This window comes from Euprymna scolopes, chromosome 46 (assembly GCF_053919585.1).
Source record: "Euprymna scolopes isolate OS-2025 chromosome 46, ASM5391958v1, whole genome shotgun sequence".
Classification (NCBI taxonomy): Eukaryota; Metazoa; Mollusca; class Cephalopoda; order Sepiida; family Sepiolidae; genus Euprymna; species Euprymna scolopes.
Genome location: NC_136527.1, coordinates 99,920,298 through 99,939,852, shown reverse-complemented (window position 1 = coordinate 99,939,852; position 19,555 = coordinate 99,920,298). Strand labels below are relative to the sequence as shown.

Here is a 19,555-nt window from a genome sequence, read left to right as displayed (position 1 = left end):
CAGATTTTTTATGAATGTATAAAGTTTATAAAAATGATCAAAATGCAAATAAGATATCAAATTAAAAATTATTTATATATATTATATATTATATATAATTTATATATAAAATTATGAAGGTAAAACATTTAAATAAAATAAAATAAATTTTTTTGAAGTACTTAAAAATTATTTAAATTTAAAAAAGTAAAAAAATATTAAATATCAAATATAAAAATAAAATTTAAATAAAATTATAAAATTTAACAAAATAAATTATAAGGGTAAAAATAAAAAATAAAATTTTTCAAAAGTGGTAAAAAAACAATTATTTAAATTATAAACAAATGATTAAAAAATTACAAAAATAAAGGTATTAAAGTAAAAAAACAAAAAAAAAACAATTATTTTTAATTTATAAAAGTAAAAAAAGAAATTATTTTTAATTCATAAAAAAAGAAATTATTTTTGATTTATCAAAGTAAAAGAAGAAATTATTTTTAATTCATCAAAGCAAAAAAAGAAATTATTTTTAATTCATAAAAGTAAAAAAAGAAATTATTTTTAATTTATCAAAGTAAAAAAAGAAATTATTTTTAATTTATCAAAGTAAAAAAAGAAATTATTTTTAATTTATCAAAGTAAAAAAAGAAATTATTTTTAATTTATCAAAGTAAAAAAAGAAATTATTTTTAATTTATATAAGTAAAAAAAGAAATTATTTTTAATTTATCAAAGTAAAAAAAGAAATTATTTTTAATTATCAAAGTAAAAAAGAAATTATTTTTAATTTATCAAAGCAAAAAAAAAATTATTTTTAATTCATCAAAGTAAAAATAAAATTATTTTTAATTTATCAAAGTAAAAGAAGAAATTATTTTTAATTTATCAAAGTAAAAAAAAAATTATTTTTAATTTATCAAAGTAAAAAAAGAAATTATTTTTAATTCATCAAAGCAAAAAAAGAAATTATTTTTAATTTATCAAAGTAAAAAAGAAATTATTTTTAATTCATAAAAAGAAATTATTTTTAATTTATCAAAGTAAAAGAAATTATTTTTAATTTATCAAAGTAAAAAAAGAAATTATTTTTAATTCATAAAAAAGAAATTATTTTTAATTTATCAAAGTAAAAGAAGAAATTATTTTTAATTTATCAAAGCAAAAAAAAGAAATTATTTTTAATTTATAAAAGTAAAAAAAGAAATTATTTTTAATTCATAAAAAAAAGAAATTATTTTTAATTTATCAAAGTAAAAATAAAATTATTTTTAATTTATCAAAGTAAAAGAAGAAATTATTTTTAATTCATAAAAAAAGAAATTATTTTTAATTTATCAAAGTAAAAAAGGAAATTATTTTTAATTCATAACAGTAAAAAAAGAAATTATTTTTAATTTATCAAAGTAAAAAAAGAAATTATTTTTAATTCATCAAAGCAAAAAAAGAAATTCCGTACAAAGAAAAACAAGCCATACACAATAATCATGAAGCTTTACCCATGCAAAAAAACAAATCAAAGCAAAAATAAAATTTTAATTTCAATCAAGATACAAAAAAAATGGTTAAGAAAATCGAAATATTAACTTTCAATTCAAATGAATGGAATCTACTTAATTGTCATGTCGAAACTCCACATATCCACAAATTACGAAAAACACTAAAATTAAACTGTGTGTTATTTTGTGTGTCACACTTGCATCCTTTTTCTTCCGAGTGACTGTCGTTTAATTGTTATGATCTTCTATTTCTTGTAATAAATAATTTTACAAAGAATTCTTCATAAGTTTTGGTTTCGGTTTCGATTATAACTGCTGGCACTCGTGTCATCTATTTTTTTTTATGCATAATTTTATCACGAATTATTCATAAGCTTTGGTTTTGGTTTCGACTATAGCTGAAGAAACTTTTTTTTTTTTTCTTCATAAGTTTTGGTTTCGGTTTTGATTCAAGCTGATGAACCCAAGTCATATAGATATATTTCTTCATTTTTGAAATCGCAACTTTAGAATATATAAAAATCGGTAGAACATTAATTCTTTAATAATGATATACGCAATCTGCAAGAATTAAAATATCATATTTAAGCGTACTTTATGACCGGGCTACGCCAGGCGTCCCTGCTAGCTTAGACAAATACTTTTACAGTTTATCAAAAGAGCTACAATAATTTGGTCAAGATCAAAGTGTAGTATCTGTTCTTCAGATGCTGCACTTCCATTTCTTGTTCTCTGTCAGTGGAGAAGAAATCCTTCACGACTGAGACAATTTTTATTTTTGTACCTTTTCTCCACGTTAAAAAACGACCCTGGTGTCTAACTCTGTCCCATGGGGAGGCATAGTAAATAGGTACAATAATATCAGGGCATCTCAATTTATGCTGAACATCCACAGAATGCCAACATCAATATATTAACATATGAAAGAGTCCCCTGTGGAATTTCCACAAGTTCCGCTAGTATGAATCTATATATCTATAAAAGTGAGTGTGTGTGTGTGTGAGTGTGTGTGTAGATTTTCCTAGGCAATAACTGTCAATTTTAAGTCTGCAGACTCGAAATTTGATATACAGGGTACTGAGATTTGGTTGGTTGGTTGGTTGGTTGTTTTTGTCTTACGGCATATCAACCCTTTTCGGGTTATTTAATGCCGAATCCAAAGATTTTGAAGAAAAATTTTTTAATAGAATATATTTGTTGTTTTCACGTCGGTTTCTATTTAACCCATAGTTGGGACCCTAACAGGTACTACCACTCCGGGTCAGAGTGGACCTGGGAGCAATGGTAATTAAAGGGTGGCTCCACACTCCCCAAAGCCCACAAGCTGGGGCCACACCACTGGATATAGTTTAAGGTCATATCCAGGACCCCCATTGAGGGACTTTTACCCTCTGCAGGGGGGCAGTCGGCGTATTCTAATGCCCCACCGACAGGGCCCTGAGATTTGGGAAAATCTTTGTGATCGGTTTTTGGCCAGAAATTTGTTAAGGGGTCAAAGTTCAACGATTTTCCCTTTGAGAACCCTACCAAACTCTTCCGACAATTTTGGGTCTAAACACTTGAAATTTTAGATATAGGTTCCTTGGACATAGATCTAACTTAATAACTTGATTTGAGCCCAAAACAATAAATGTTAAGGGATCATAATAGGGGTCAAAGTTTTAAAAATTTGACCACTTTTTTTTTTGTTCAACATACCACTCCAAACACCCGGGCAACACCGGGCTGAAGTGCTAGTTATTAATAAAATAGATTTCTAAATTCCAAGTTACTCCAAAGTTGTCAAATTAGCCTTTTTTTTAAAGGCCAAATTTATCGAATTTGGCCTTTTTTTTTTTAAATTCAGATTGGCCTTGAAAAATTGTATTTGGTTTTATCTTCTATAACTATAAAAGTGAAAATGTGCGTATGTATGTATTTTTTTTTTTTGAAATTTTTTTTTTGTATTTTTTTTTTATTCAATTTTCACCCCAAACAAGGCACAGTGCCACTTTGAAGCAGGGGGCTACTATCAGGGACTTAATTAGTGGGGTCATTATGAAGGGAGATGAGTAGAAAGATGTTTGTTAACATTACACTTGAACTTCTGCATATCATTGCAGTTGGGAAAGCAGAATCCCGGAAGGGAGTTCCAAAGACCCGCAGTTCTGGGGAAGAAACTATTGGAGTAAAAGGCTTTCTTGCACCTAGGGATCTCTACTGTAAAGGGATGAGACTTAGTAGCTTGTCGGGTTTGTCGGGGGTAGTTACGTCGGGGAGGTACAAGTGTTTGCAGTTCGTCAGAGCATTCACCATTGAAGTATTTGTAGAACAGGCAGAGGGATGCAACATCTCGTCGATGGGACAGAGGCTGAAGCCTAGATGACAGTTCAGGACCTATCAGGTTGGCGACTCTCTTTTGAACCCTGTCCAGGAGCGAGAGACAAGAAGCAGATGCACCAGCCCAGATGTGACAACAGTACTCCATACATGGGCGAATGGTTGCCTTATAGAGGTATAGGATACTGTCAGGCATAAGTAGTTTTCTAGCACGGTAGAGGGAGCCAACCTTCCTTGCAGCAGCCTTGGCAATGCTCTCAATGTATCTATTCCAGTTCATATTCCCTGTAAACGTTAGGCCGAGGAGTTTAAAAGAAGTACTTTCAGGTAATGTGTTCTTGGCCATTGCTATTGGTGGCAGAGAAGGTTTCTTGTAGTTATTGAAGGAAACAAGCTTAGTCTTAGCAGCATTAAATGTGACCAACCATTTTTGTCCCCATTCCACTACGGATTGGAGATCATCCTCTAGTGTTTCTGCCATTTCCTTGGATATGTATTCATTTGTTTTCCCCTCATATCTTTTATAGAGAGTGGTGTCATCGGCAAATACACCCATCTCCGAAACAATTTTATCAGGGAGGTCATTTATGAATATCATATAATATGAATTGTAAGGTTAGAGTATAGAATAGGTACAAAACACCCTCCCCTCCCCATGTTAAGAATGGCTTTTTAAATAATGTGACAATGTATGTATGTTGGCTTTTTGTGTATGTCCGAAAAAGGCTTTTTTTTCGGGAAGTGATCAGTCGACTCACTTTTTCTTAAAACTTTTTATATCACGTCAAAATGATAATATCTACGAGTTAACAACGGAGGTCGCCTGTCTATTTAATTTGCTCGACTTTGAAAAAATAAATATTCAATATTTTTCGATTGCCGCATGTGCTTTTTTATATAATAAAAGCGACACTAATTCTGGCGGCATTTTTCCGGAAACGTCCAAAAACAATCAGACAATTGCTATTCAATTTGGACAATCCCCTTTTTATGGGGAGCTGGTCTCCCCCCCCCCAACAACAAAATAATTAATTTTGGATTTTAATATTTCTAATATTTTTTGGTTGTTTAGATCTTTTTTACTCTTTTTTATCCAAACTTGAAAAATTAAAGAAAATAAAATTATTTTTTATTTGCATCTTAGCGTGTTTTAAAACAGTTTGGCTGTTTATCCTATATTTTTCAATCATTTCAAGATACTTATACTGGCTGGCAAATTTTTACTATATAGTTATCTATATCTATAAATATAAAAGCGAAAATGTGTGTATGTATGTATGTTCGCTTTTTGTGTATGTCTGTAAAAGACTTTTTTCCAAGAAGCGGTTGGTCGGCTCACAACTTCTTAAAACTTTTTATATCACATATAAATCATAATATCTACGAGTTAACAACGGAGGTCGCCTGTCTATTTAATTTGCTCGACTTTGAAAAGATAAATATTCAACATTTTTCGATCGCCGCATGTGCATTAAGCTTTTTCGTAGAATAAAAGCGAAACTAATTCTGGCGGCATTTTTCCGGAAACGTCCGAAAGCAATCAGCTTTGATCAATGTGGAGTTTCTCCTTATATCAGACAATTGCTATTCAATTTGGACAATCCTCTTTTTATGGGGAGCTGGTTTTCCCCACAACATCTTTGGGAAACAAAAAAGAAAATAAAATATCCTGCCCCGCAGTAAATAAAATACTGCCCCGCAGTGAAAGTTGACCTCATTAAGTACGGGCACCTGCCAAGTTTTAATACTTAAATAAATTCAATCACGTTTCCGTTACTATTCTGTGGTGACCCAGTGGTTAACGTCGGACATTTTTTTTCACTTTCATTTCCAACTTCAAGGGTCTGGGTTCAATCCTTCATACTTACCGACCAAAACTTTTTTTTATTTTACCCCCCCCCCGACACAAACACCCGGGTATTTTGATTTACCTAAAACCACACACACCTTCAAACACTCGGGCAATGCCGGGTACCCCTCCCCCGGCTAGTCTATAAATATAAAAGCGAAAATGTATGTACGTATGTATGTATGTGTGTGTGTGTTCACTTTTTCTGTGTGTCTACAAAAGGCTTTTTTCAGAGAAGCGGTCGGTCGCTTCACAACTTTTTAAAACTTTTTATATCACATATAAATCGTAATATCTCACAGTTAACAACGAAGCTCGCCTGTCTATTTAATTTGCTCGATTTCGGGAAGATAAATATTCAACATTTGTTGCTCGCCACATGTGGGTAAGTTTTTTTCCTATAACATCTTGGGGGGGGGGAAAGCGTTCAGCAGTAAATGAAATCACGCAGTCAAACTTGACCTCATTAACTCATTAAAACGGGCAACTGCTAAATCCAAGTAATTAAATAAATTCAAACGTGTTTCCGTTAGCATCTCGCGGTGGGGCAATAGTTAACGTCGCACTTTTTTTTTCACACTTTAATTTACAACTTTGCCTCAAGGGTTCGGGTTCGATTCTCATACTTATTTTTTTTAACCCCTCCCCCAAACACCCGGGCAACGCCGGGTACCCCTCGCTAGTCTATAATATAAAGGGCAAAAATCTGTTTACATGTATGTATGTTTGTATGTCTGCCTAAAACTTTTGACAGAGGCAACGGATTCTCACAAGATCGATATCGTTTTGAAGCTCGACCCTTCAGACAACAAATATCTAAAAATTGGCAAAAAACATTGATTTCCTCACCCTCAGATGGGCACTTTTCTACGGGGGAGGGGTAGCAAAGTATTGTTCCTTCATGACAATTTAGCCAAACACGCATGTGTAAAAAGACCATAGACCAGTCGCTATAACATCGTTATCTTAAGATTGCACGTTCGAGCCGAGATATCAGATATATATTTAAAAAATTTTTTTAAAGTTTTTATATTGAAACAGGGTTATTTATGCCATTTTTTCGGTTTCTTTTATATCATGTTCGCTGTTTTTTTTTGTTTTTCCGATTTTTTTAAAAGAAGTTTTAACATTTAAAAAGAGTTAGTTATGCCATTTCTTTTTCGTTCGCTTATTTTTTTGTTTTTCATCACGTTCGTTGTTTTTTTTTTTCTGATTAAAAAAAAAAGGTATATTTAAACAAGGTTATTACGTCCGCTGTTTTTTTTTTTTTGTTTTTCCCAATTTAAAAAAAAAAAATTATAATATTTAAACAGTATTATTACGTTCACTTATTCTTTATCTTCCATTTTTTTTTCGACCCCCCCCCCCTCCCGCCATACACACCTCACCACACCCAGGCAACACCAAGTAACCCCGCTAGTATATAAAATAATCCCACACTCTAAATTCTGAAATAATTGGGTTTTTTTTTTTCTCTCCAACAAGTAATCGCCTAAAAAAAGATGAATCCTATATTGGGTGGGGGTTGGGGGGATTAAGTGAAGGTAATTGCTTTAAATAATGTAAAAACAATAGAATGCTTTCAATTTTATAGAAAACGACACAAATGCTTGGAAGTCAATATGTTCAATATACCACAGAGTTAACGTTTTCAATATGGCCATTTTTATTTTATATACCATTAATACAGAACATTTATCATTTTGTCTTTTATCCTAAAAAAAAAAAAAAAAAATGGCTTTAAATATTTTTTTATTTTGTCAACATGAGTTACTCCCCTTATTTCACTATTCAAAACAATATGGCCGCTTTTTTTTAAAACCTTTTTCATGAATCATAAAAATACGCGAGTTTTGTAATTATCTATCTATATATCTATAAAAGTTAAAATGTGTGTGTGTGTACATTTCCCTACCAAACTACTCTGTCAATTTTCAATCTACAGACTCAAGATTTGACATAAGGGGTATTGAGATTTGGGAAAATCTTTTTAATCGGTTTTTGGCCAGAAATTTGGCTGTCAAGAGGTCAAAAGTTCAACGATTTGACCTTTGAAAATTCTACCAAACTCCTCTGCCAATTTTGGGTCTAAACATTTGAAATTTTAGATGTAGGTTACTTGGACATGGATCAAACTTTTTAATTTGATTTGAGCCCAAAACAATAAACGGTAAGGAGTCAAAATCTGGGTCAAAGTTAAAAAAATTGACCTCTGCGCTCTCTACCATATTACTCAGCCAATTTTTGGTCTAAATATTTGAAATTTTACATAAAGTGTATTCAGGGGCAAGCTTTTTAATCAGTTTTTGTGCAAAAATTTGGCTGCGAAGGAGCCAAAGTTCAAAAGATTTGATCTTTGCGGTCTCTAGCAAACTATTCAGCCAATTTTGGGTCTAAACATTTGAAATTTTACATAAAGGGTATTCAGACATGCAATAAGCTTTTTAATCAGTTTTTGGGTGAAAATTTGGCTGCCAAGAGGTCAAAGTTGAAAGAGTTGACCTTTGCAGACTCTAGCAAACTATTCAGCCAATTTTGGGTCTAAACATTTGAAATTTTACATAAAGGGTATTCAGACATGCAATAAGCTTTTTAATCAGTTTTTGGGTGAAAATTTGGCTGCCAAGAGGTCAAAGTTGAAAGAGTTGACCTTTGCAGACTCTAGCAAACTATTCAGCCAATTTTGGGTCTAAACATTTGAAATTTTACATAAAGGGTATTCAGACATGCAATAAGCTTTTTAATCAGTTTTTGGGTGAAAATTTGGCTGCCAAGAGGTCAAAGTTGAAAGAGTTGACCTTTGCAGACTCTAGCAAACTATTCAGCCAATTTTGGGTCTAAACATTTGAAATTTTACATAAAGGGTATTCAGACATGCAATAAGCTTTTTAATCAGTTTTTGGGTGAAAATTTGGCTGCCAAGAGGTCAAAGTTGAAAGAGTTGACCTTTGCAGACTCTAGCAAACTATTCAGCCAATTTTGGGTCTAAACATTTGAAATTTTACATAAAGGGTATTCAGACATGCAATAAGCTTTTTAATCAGTTTTTGGGTGAAAATTTGGCTGCCAAGAGGTCAAAGTTGAAAGAGTTGACCTTTGCAGACTCTACCAAACTCTTCCACCAATTTTGGGCCTAAACACTTGAAATTTTAGATGTAGGTTACCTTGACATGAGTCAAATTTTTTGATATATATATATATATATATATATATATATATACATATGCATATAAAGTTATGAACAGTACATAGAGCCCGAGCAAAGCCGGGTTGAACTGCTAGTATATATATATATATATATATATATATATATATATATATATATAAAAGTATATATAGTGCAGTAAAATTTTAATACTTTTGACATGACAATTAGGTAGATAACGTTGCTTATTGTTGAAATTGATAATTATTATTGTTTTTTTGTGTTTTTTTAATGAAAACTTGATTTTTCAGCTGTCAGATTTCACTACAATAACGAAAAAGAAAAAAAATACCTGGGTAAGGGAGATAATTGATATTTTACCCACTGACCTTAATAAAAGCAATACCCCGTATTTTGGGGTAATTGCACCAACTAAAATAAACGTACTCTTTATATGCGTGGTTGCGAAAAGAGCACTTTTAGCTAGTTGGCACAAATACCGCAAAGTGGAGTACATTAACAATTTGAGTTAAACATTTTTCATTTAAATCAATAGATAACAGTAAAATGACCCCCTTATCTTATGTCCCCATTTTTCCTTAATATAAAAAATTTTTTTTTGAAATCCACTAAATGGGGGTTCATTTTTAACATTAATTTATGTTTTAAACTGAACCTCTCTCTGGTTAATATTTTTTATTTATGCAAATTGAACAATATCGTTAAATTATATACGATAGTGAAGCCTTTTAGCTTTGATGAGTGTGGAGTTGCTCCCTTCAACGGACACAATGCACTTGTGTCACCCTTAAGACATAATGTTATCCCATTTTTATTGAATTTATGGTCAAACGGCACTTGCCTCCCCACGAGGGTAAAGTATGAAACTAGGTCAGTTTTATTGTGGAGAGTAGTTCATCAGGTGGCCCTTAAAGAAGCACTCTCGTCCGCAAGCAAAAAAACAACAACAAAAAATTTTAGAGTCCATTAAGCAACCTATAATTAACCTATCTGAGGAGATAATGCCTGGGAGGATTTCCCCCCTGAATTCAAACAGATACTATGCACAATAATGTGTCTGTGTACATATTCAAAAGTATTAATGATATTGTGTGTGCATGTATGTGTGTGTGTGTGTGTATACAGAATTCCAAATTATAATGATTAATGCGTATGTACATATTTAAAATGTGTGTGCTGTGTGTGTTTTCACTGCACAGGTCATGATCCTCTGTTTGTTGCTTTTTGTCCGCATTTGTTACTTGATTTCAACACTGACCGTATGTCAATGTTGCGGTCTCTGTAACTGCTGTAACAAAAGGATAGTCCTTTCAAAGAAGATTGCAATTCAAATTTAAAACAAGCTATGATTTGTTAGTTTGACTCCTCCATCAACAACAACAGGCTTGCAAAAGAAATCAACAAACATATCTCTGGACAACAATACTGTTCTCATTTTTCACAGCGTTTCGGTCGATATAACCTCTGACCTTCTTCAGATGTATCTTGTCAAACTCAGGGATGTTTTTGTCAAATTTGCGAATTTGAACAGAATTTCAAACGCAAAGACCATGGTGCAGTTACAGTATTTGGAAAAAAAAAAAAAATCAACTACAAAAGAGATATCATCCTGAAGATTGAAGGTTCAATTCTCAGTGTGGGCTACCGAAAAATACAATTCTGCATTACTTAGGACCTCTATCCAGTCATGGTTGACGGAACGTAAACGTGCTACACCTGTGAGATAAATAATGCTTTCCGTTTGTCCAAATTCCTGAGTTCCACACAAACATCCCCAAGTTCGACAATGCACACCTGAAGAAGGTCTGAGGTTACATCGATCGAAACGTTGTGAAAACAACACTCAAGATGAGAACAGTAGTCTGAAGAATCCAAATAATATGAATAATCCATCCTCATCTCAAAAATTCAGAAACGTGACTGCAAACAGTTATTCAGCTATATGTGTCTGACATGCACAGAAACCCTCTCTGCATACTCTGACTATTTATCGATATTGGAGATATTTTAGATAGATCACAAAGCTAACTCACTTGAAAAGATCAAACGGTTTTCTCATTGAACTTCATAAAAACTTAGTAATTGCAAGTTAGATTATAATAAGGGTATTATAATAATAATAATAAAAAATAATGTACTTTATGTGTCTGGGAGTGTTCTTAGATAACTTTTTTTAATTGGAATGCCTTTGATAAGTATCGGAAAGCAGTAATAAGTATATCCTATTTTGTCTTGACTCCACTCACCACCATCCACCGACGTTTCCTAAAAGAGTCATTAGAAAAAATATATATAAGTAAAAACTTTAAAAAAATAAATAAATAAACAGACAAGCTGTTTTGAAACGGCTTAAAGGTGCAAGTATTTTATTAAAAGAAAAAAAAATCATTCGATTTTTAAAAAAAATTCTTTTCTCTCTTCTTATAATTGAAATATATTTTTTAAATTATTATTCAGATGTGAGGTGGCATGATGTGGTCCTCACTTGCAATCACACCAAAGACCATAACCCTGGCCAAAACTTTGTTTTCATCACCCTGGGAACGTCCCTGTTATTCGCGGCAATTCAGCGATGCATTTTGAGGGTGCTAGCAATGGTCCTGAATTCAAACAGATACCATGCACAATTCTCAGTATAGGTGGCCAAAAAATACAATGCACACCTGAAGAAGGTCTGAGGTTACACCGATTGAAACATTGTGAAAACACTCAAGGTGGCATTATGTGGCCCTCACTTGAAACCACACCAAAGACCATAACCATGGTCGGAAACTTCGTTTTCATCACCCTAACATGTTTATTCAGCTCAAAAAACATACAATGTTTATCGATGTATTGGAAAATTGCAGATGGCAAGGCACGCTCTGGTGAACAAAGTTTTTTCTTAGAACTGCACGCCTGTGGAACTCTGTTCTGCTTGCCTGTTTCCCTCCCGACTTCAACCTGGATGTCTTCAAGTCCAACACAAACAAATTCCTAATAAACCCCCACCCCCCAAGTAATTACACCTTACCAATTATCCAATACTATTGCTACACTATCCCTTTGATTAATGTACACACAATAACCCTTATCCTTGAGTGGCCATTGGGCCTTGATAAGTGATGAACTCCATGTAAAAAAAAAAAAAAAAAAAAAAAAAAATGAGTTCAAACTAAAGAAACACAAAAAATACTGTTAAAAACCCACCGGATATATGTCAGCCTATGTCACGGTAACATATATTGAGCGAGTTTCTAACAGTATTTTTTTTTTGTTTTAACTCATTTTCCCAAACTTACCGTGTTCAACAGAGAATCGGGCGCCATTTGCAATTTTCAAATACATCGGTAAACACTATGCTTTTTCGAGCTATTAAATAAAAACACTAACACAATAAAAAAAACACATATCCAGTTAGGTAGAAAAGTAACTTATGTTGCCTTTGATAACATTTATTTGTTATGCGTTTGTTTTTTGACAATTTTTTCGAATTTATGTGCACAATAATACAAACCTGAAAGTACTTGAAGAATTTTTTTTTAATTTTGATTTCAAATGATGTATTTTCATGTATTTTCAAATAAGTTTCCGTTATTAATATCCTTACTTTATATATCATTTTAAAGAGTGTTTTTCGCTTTTAAATCACAATCGTTTTAAAAAAATTATGTTTTCTTTTCAGAACGTTGGATACAAGATGGAAAAAAGCAAATTCGCACAATTTTCTTATTTCAATTCAAGCTAGGCCGAAAAGCTGCTGAAACATCTTGCGATATCAACAAAACGTTTGACTCACGAACCACTACTGAACGCACAGCATACTGGTTTAAGAAATTTCATGGTGACGATGAGAATCTTGAAGTTGATGAGTGTGATGGTCGGCTATCGGATGTTGACAATGAACAATTAAGAGCCTTAGTCGAAGCCAATCCATACACAATTGTTCAAGAACTTGCTTCCGAATTAGATGTAACGTATACAACGATTTTCAACCACTTGAGAGAGATTGGAAAAATAAAGAACTTGATAAATGAGTGCCTCACGAATTGAACAATAACCAAAAGAATCATTATTTCGCGACTGGGTTGTGACTTGCGATGCAAAGTTGGCTTCTTTACGATAACCAGCAATGCTCAGCTTAGTGGTTGGACGCTGACAAAGCTCCACGACACTGTGTTTTGCAATTAGGAGGAAAGTCTTCGCAAAGAAAGTCTGTTTAGAAATTCTGTCTGATGCTGTGGTAGAAATGTACTAGAGAGAATTATTACCACTCAAATCCGAAAAACATTGGTAAGTGGCTGTGTTATTTACATGGAAGGTGCTCGACTGGGCTCCAATCTCTAGTTTTCCCTTTTAAAACATCATGAATTTTTCTACTACCACCACCACAAAAAAAAATATATATTCCTTTTTTTCTCTATGTGCCTAGCATCAGGCAGAATTTCTAGACAGACCTTCTGATCACAACTTGATCATCTTCAAATTCAATGTGAACAAATTGTTTTCCCATAAATACCAGTTTATACCATTAATTATTGTTAGTACTCTCATAGTGTGCCTTACTTTTCGACAGCAATCATTTTCATTTCATTAACCCTTATCCTCGAGTGGCTTTTAGTCTTGTCAAATGGTGACACAAAAAAAAAAAAACCCAAAAAAACTTCAAGCTTCAACGTGTTATTTATAGCCAAAACATGTAAATGATTATTTAGATGCTATTAATTGAATACAAGTTGATCTTTGGTGGCAATTGTTGTTTCATATCCGTACCAATAGTATTAGTGCATTAGTGATCAGATCAGATTGCATAATCAGCAATAGTATCCATTACGCCAATCGAACACCCACGTATATTTTGAAAACTGAGAGACGACGTTTTAAAAAAAGCATATTCAAAATCAACGTAAGTTGAGAGCAAAAAAAAAAAAGATGATATTTAGAGATATAGAGGCAATCGTCAAGAGTGGCAGAATAAGACAGAATAGTTAAAAGTGAGGAAAAGAAAGAGTGGCGGACCTGAAGAATCTTGACCCCCCCCTTCTCTATTTAAAAAAAAGAATTATTTTCGTCTTTTAAAAAATTTTTCAATCTACCAGATTATAAAAAAAAAAAAAATGTCAAAATTTCAATATTTGTAGGGGATGATCAGTTTCTAATTCAACATTCTAGTAAATCGATCACCCATTTTAGAACCACTCAACGTTTTTAGGCCAAATTTCGCGAATTTAGCTCATTTGTAAAAGTAGTTTAGCTATTTTTTAAAATTTAATTTTTTTAAATTAGTCTAAATAAAAAAAAAGCTAAATTCACAAAATTTCGTCTAAAATCGAGTGGTTCTAAAATGGGTGATCGATTTACTAGAACGTTGAATTAGAAACTGAGCACCCCTAAAAATATTTAAATATTGACTTTTTTTTCATTTTATTTTGATAGTCTGGTAGGCTTGTGTCCATTCGATATTAATCTGCCTAAAAAAAATTGAAAAATAGATGAAAATAAAAACAAATAGCTAGTGGGGCAAGATTTTTCAGGTTCAACAAAAGAATATACTTAGGATAAATGAAATGAAAGAAATTTTTTTCATAAAATGTAGAACGCTGTTAGTGTAAGAAAAACGAAATGTTCAAAGGTGCGAGAAAGACGAGGGGACGGTTGAGGTTCAAGAAAGATGGGGGAGGGTCGAGGTGTGATAAAGACGGAAAGATCCAGTGTGCAAGAAAACAAGGAGACAGTCAAACATGTAAGAAAGGAGACAGTAAAATGTGTGAGAAAGGAGACAGTCAAATGTGCGAGAAAGGAAACAGTCAAATGTGCGAGAAAGGAGACAGTGTCGAGGTGTGAGAAAGGAGACAGTGTCGAGGTGCGAGAAAAGAGACAGTGTTGAGGTGCGAGAAAGGAGACAGTGTTGAGGTGCGAGAAAGGAGACAGTGCCGAGGTGCGAGAAAGGAGACAGTGCCGAGGTGCGAGAAAGGAGACAGTGCCGAGGTGCGAGAAAGGAGACAGTGCCGAGGTGCGAGAAAGGAGACAGTGTCGAGGTGCGAGAAAGGAGACAGTGTCAAGGTGCGAGAAAGGAGACGGTCAAACGTGTAAGAAAGGAGACAGTCAAATGTCTGAGAAAGGAGACAGTGTTGAGGTGCAAGAAAGGAGACAGCTAAATGTGTGAGAAAGGAGACGGTCAAACGTGTGAGAAAGGAGACGGTCAAGCATGTGAGAAAGGAGACAGTCAAACGTGTGAGAAAGGAGACAGTCAAACGTGTGAGAAAGGAGACAGTCAAACGTGTGAGAAAGGAGACAGTCAAACGTGTGAGAAAGGAGACAGTCAAATGCGTGAGAAAGGAGACAGTGTCGAGGTGCGAGAAAGGAGACAGTGCCGAGGTGCGAGAAAGGAGACAGTGCCGAGGTGCGAGAAAGGAGACAGTGCCGAGGTGCGAGAAAGGAGACAGTGCCGAGGTGCGAGAAAGGAGACAGTGCCGAGGTGCGAGAAAGGAGACAGTCAAATGTGTGAGAAAGGAGACAGTCAAATGTGTGAGAAAGGAGACAGTCAAACGTGTGAGAAAGGAGACAGTCAAATGTGTGAGGAAGGAGACAGTCAAATGTGTGAGGAAGGAGACAGTCAAATGTGTGAGGAAGGAGACAGTGTCGAGGTGCGAGAAAGACGAGGGGAACCTCGAATGTCAAGACGAGGACAAATGTGTGAGAAAGGAGGGGACAGTCAAAAGTGTGAGAAAAAGAAGAGGATAATGAAGCGTCTGAGAAAGAGAAAGGGATAGCAAATAATGGGGGGGGGGAGGTGGGAGTATAAAAGTGAAAGGCACAGTCAAGAATGGGAGAAAGAAAAGAGAAAGTGTGGCAGAAAAGGAAGGCGATAGTCAATTGTATCAGAAAGAGAAGAGGACAAAGAGACTATGGTGGGAGGAAGAGGAAGAGGAGAAGTGTGAGAAAAGAAAATGCGACAGTCGATGGAGGGAGAAAGAAAAAATGGCAGAGTGAAAGAAGGAAAGAAACAGAATAAAAAAACAGAAACCTTTCCAGAATGAAAACGAAAAGCTTCACATTTACTTAGAAGCAGGTGGAATTCTTGAAACTTCCAATCGACAGAAGGAAAGAGGAGGAGGAGGAAGGCAAGGAGAAGGAGAACACACGCAAATGCCTTATAAAAAAATTCCTTGCCACCTTAAAACCAACATCTTTTTTTTTTTTTTTTTTTTTTTTTTTTTTTTTTAATTATTTCAAAAGCAGAAAGGCAATAAAACGGTAGTTATTAGCCATCACGTTAGCGAAACTATTCCAACATCCAAAAAAAAAAAACAAAAAAAAAACAATAAGTAAGAAAAGAAAACACCACAAGTCAAGAAGCGGAGAAGTATTATCAGACATGCTCGGCCGAGCGGATCACAAAGATCAGGGGTCAGGAGAAGACCATATGCAAGAAGACTTAGTTAGGCGGTTAATCAGCGTACCCGACCAGATAGAAGAGAACCATGCAATGTTATTAGTACCATTAGTTTACCTTCGTTCCACTAGCAGGCGCTCCGGAAGGTCCAGTTTGACCACCGGTTGGCTTGAGTGCTTCCGTCTCCCCTTCAGGTTCCTCATCAACTTCGACTATGTCCGAAAGTTCAGAGCTACTATTATAGTCAAGCCTTTGTCCGAAGGGGGTATGATTATGAGGATCCTGCAGTATACAGCAAATGTTACAAGCTAGAGACGGATAGTGTGCGTAGTGCGGGAAAGGCTGTCGGTTAGGTACATATTTGTTGGAAATGGCTTTGTTAAAAAGAAATTAGTCACTCTTTGCTTATCGGCAAGTTTTTTTTTCACGTGTCTTTGTTGTTTACTTTCGTTTTCTGCTGAGCGTTCTGTTTTCACGAAGAATGCCCTGGAAACGCTCCTTCTGACTAATATTTACCAGTTTAAAAAATAGGTACTTGTACAGTTTAAATAAAAACATTAAAAAATGAAAATATCGAAAAAGGTTATATTGTACGTATCCATCTTGAACTGAAGATCTCCGAAAAAAATTTTCACTTAATTTGATCGAGTAGTTTTTTTTTTTTTTTTTTACAGCGGAAAAACACGTTTTTATGAGAGCGCATTGAAGGTAGACATCTAGGATTGTTTAAAAAATTTTTGTTTGGATTTTAGAAACGCCATGGGGAGATAACTCCCTCCCCATCTTCAATACTAGCTTTTCTTCCTAAAAATGGAACCTTTTGCTCGGTATCATAAATTTGTTTTTTTTTGCTGTAAAAAAAAAAAAAAAAACTTGATGAAATTAAGTGAAATTTTTTTTTTTTGAGAACTTTGTTCCATAATGGATACATACAATTTAAACTTTTTTTTTCGATATTTTCATTTTTTTAATGTGTTGACTAAACTGTACAAGTACCAAAAAATATTCTGCTATTAAAAAAACAAAACAAAAAAAAGAAAAAGAAAAAAACAGCCAAGTTGCTTATTTTAAAACTGGTAAACGTTAATCAGAAGAGACTTTTCCAGGGCATTCATCAATTTAAAAAATTTTTTTTTTTTTATTACATTTTCACCCCAAACAAGGCAAATTGCCACGTTCGTGTAGGGGGCTACTATCAGGGGCAACAACTACTGGGGTACTATGCAGGGATTTGGGCAGCAAGATGTCGGTTCATGTTACACTTGAACTTCTGCATGTCAGTACTGTTGGGGAAGCAGGGACCTGGAATGGAATTCCAAAGTCTAGCGGTTCTGGGGAAGAAGCTACTGGAGTAGAAAGATCTTTTACATCTAGGGATCTCTACAGTGTGGGGGTGGGATTTAGCAGCCTGTCGGGTTTGTCGAGGGTGCTCACGTCGTGGGGGCACAAGTGATTGCAGTTCGTCAGAGCATTCCCCATTAAAATACTTGTAGAAAAGGCAGAGGGATGCAACATTTTGTCGATGGGACAGAGACTGAAGCTTAGATGCCAGTTCAGGGCCTATCAGATTTGCGACTCTCTTTTGAACCTTGTCAAGGAGTGAGAGACTAGTAGCCGATGCACCAGCCCAGATGTGGCAGCAATACTCCATATATGGGCGAATGGTGGCCTTATAGAGGTACAGGATACTTTCGGATGTTAGTAGTTGTCTAGCACGGTAGAGAGAGCCCACCTTTCTTGCAGCGGCCCTGGCAATGCCTTCAATGTAATTGTTCCAACTCATGTTTTCTGTGAACGTTAGGCCAAGGAGTTTGAAAGATGTATTCTCAGATGCTCACGAAAAAACGAAAGTAAACAAAGACATTCAGAACTTAACGATAACCCGCTCTTTTAAATAAAAGAGTTCATCACCAACTAGGTATTGTTTAGCAGATTTAGTTTTTTGTGAAAGCAAGAAAAAATAAAATAACCCGAAATACTGAAGACCTCAAAGATTACATTCGAATGCACAAAAATTTGAATCAATTGAATGAAATAAAAATTTTATTCGCATATACAGAGTCCGCCATAAGTGACTATATATTTTATCGGGGCTCTGTCGCAGCAACAACAGGATAGTGCAGGATAATATAGCAGCCCTTTATGCTGCACCTGTGCAAGACTGACTAAGCGAAAACCTGTCTGTATTATCTGCCATCTTCAGACTATTTCTCTCACCTTAAAGTGATATTTTCACAACATTTCGGTCGATATAACCTCCGACTTTCTTTAGGTGTGTCTCGTCCAACTCGGGAATCTTTCTGTCAAACTAAGGAATCTGTACGGAATTTCAGAACGGAACCCTTCATTTAATCCACAATGGTAGCATGCTCTTATTCCGTCAGCCAAATTTATTTATTTGTGGATTTATTTATTTAGTTATCTGTTTATTTTTATTTATTTTTTTATTTATTTATTTGTTTGTTCATTTGTTTATTTATTTGTTTACTTGTTTGGTACCCGGCGTTACCCGAGTGTTTGTTTCCGGGACGGGGGGGGAGTTTTAAAAAATGTTATGGTAGGTAAGTAGGAAGGATCAAACCCGGAGTCATGAGTAAAAGTAGGAAAAAGTGTGAAAAAAAAAAAACAAACATCTGCAACGTTAACAGTTCGGCCACCAAGAAAAGTCCATTCCAGTTGTTTAGAAAAAAAAAAAACAAAAAAAAAAACGACTACGGTAGGTCGGCGCGAACGTGAAAATATAATGTGAATTGTCCAGCACGCTAACCACTACGCCACAGAGCACTGCAGCTTAGTTTAGTGATTTTAAATAACTTCACATGAAAGAACTACAAAGCCAAACCGGTGTTCTCTTCTCAACTGTTCCTTGTGAACGATCCCCAAACGGTGTTAAGTGGTGGCAGGGGGAGGAGGAATTTATTAGAGAGAAAATATTTTACCACTTCCATTGATCTTAACCGATTTTGGCCGTGACTTCTCAGCAGAAAAAGTATAGAAATCTAAGATTATCGAGGAATTTGAGAAATAATAAGCCTATAACACACCTCAGATATTGTTCTGCCGTTTGTGCATATTATATTTGCATGAAATATCTTGATTTTTAATCCTATTAATGTCAAAATCAGACGGAAAAAATGAGTTCATTTTATTTATATAGAGAAGAGATTTGTTATTTGTATATTCATTTGGTTTATTTATTTGTTTATTTATTTTTTATTCATTTGCTTATTTAATTATTAATTTGTTTGTTCATTTGTTTATTTATTTGTTTATTTGTTATTTGTATATTCATTTGGTTTATTTATTTGTTTATTTAGTTATTTGTTGGCTTATTTTTATTTATTTTTAAATATTTGTTTGTTTGTTTA

At 34.1% G+C, this 19,555-nt stretch overlaps 1 protein-coding gene across 19 annotated transcripts in view; it reads right to left on the bottom strand.

Annotated features, from left to right (window-relative positions):
- The window catches only part of LOC145270654 (RIMS-binding protein 2-like), a 1,565,000-nt gene that overhangs the window by 37,206 nt on the left and 1,508,239 nt on the right, over positions 1-19,555 (bottom strand). For 16 of the 19 annotated variants that reach the window (XM_080126270.1, XM_080126275.1, XM_080126269.1 and 13 more), the window contains one exon: positions 16,305-16,469. The exons of the other annotated variants lie outside the window; for them this stretch is intronic. In XM_080126270.1, the coding sequence (XP_079982396.1) occupies positions 16,305-16,469 (165 nt within the window). The remainder of the gene's footprint in view (positions 1-16,304; positions 16,470-19,555) is intronic. 19 annotated transcript variants of the gene reach the window in all.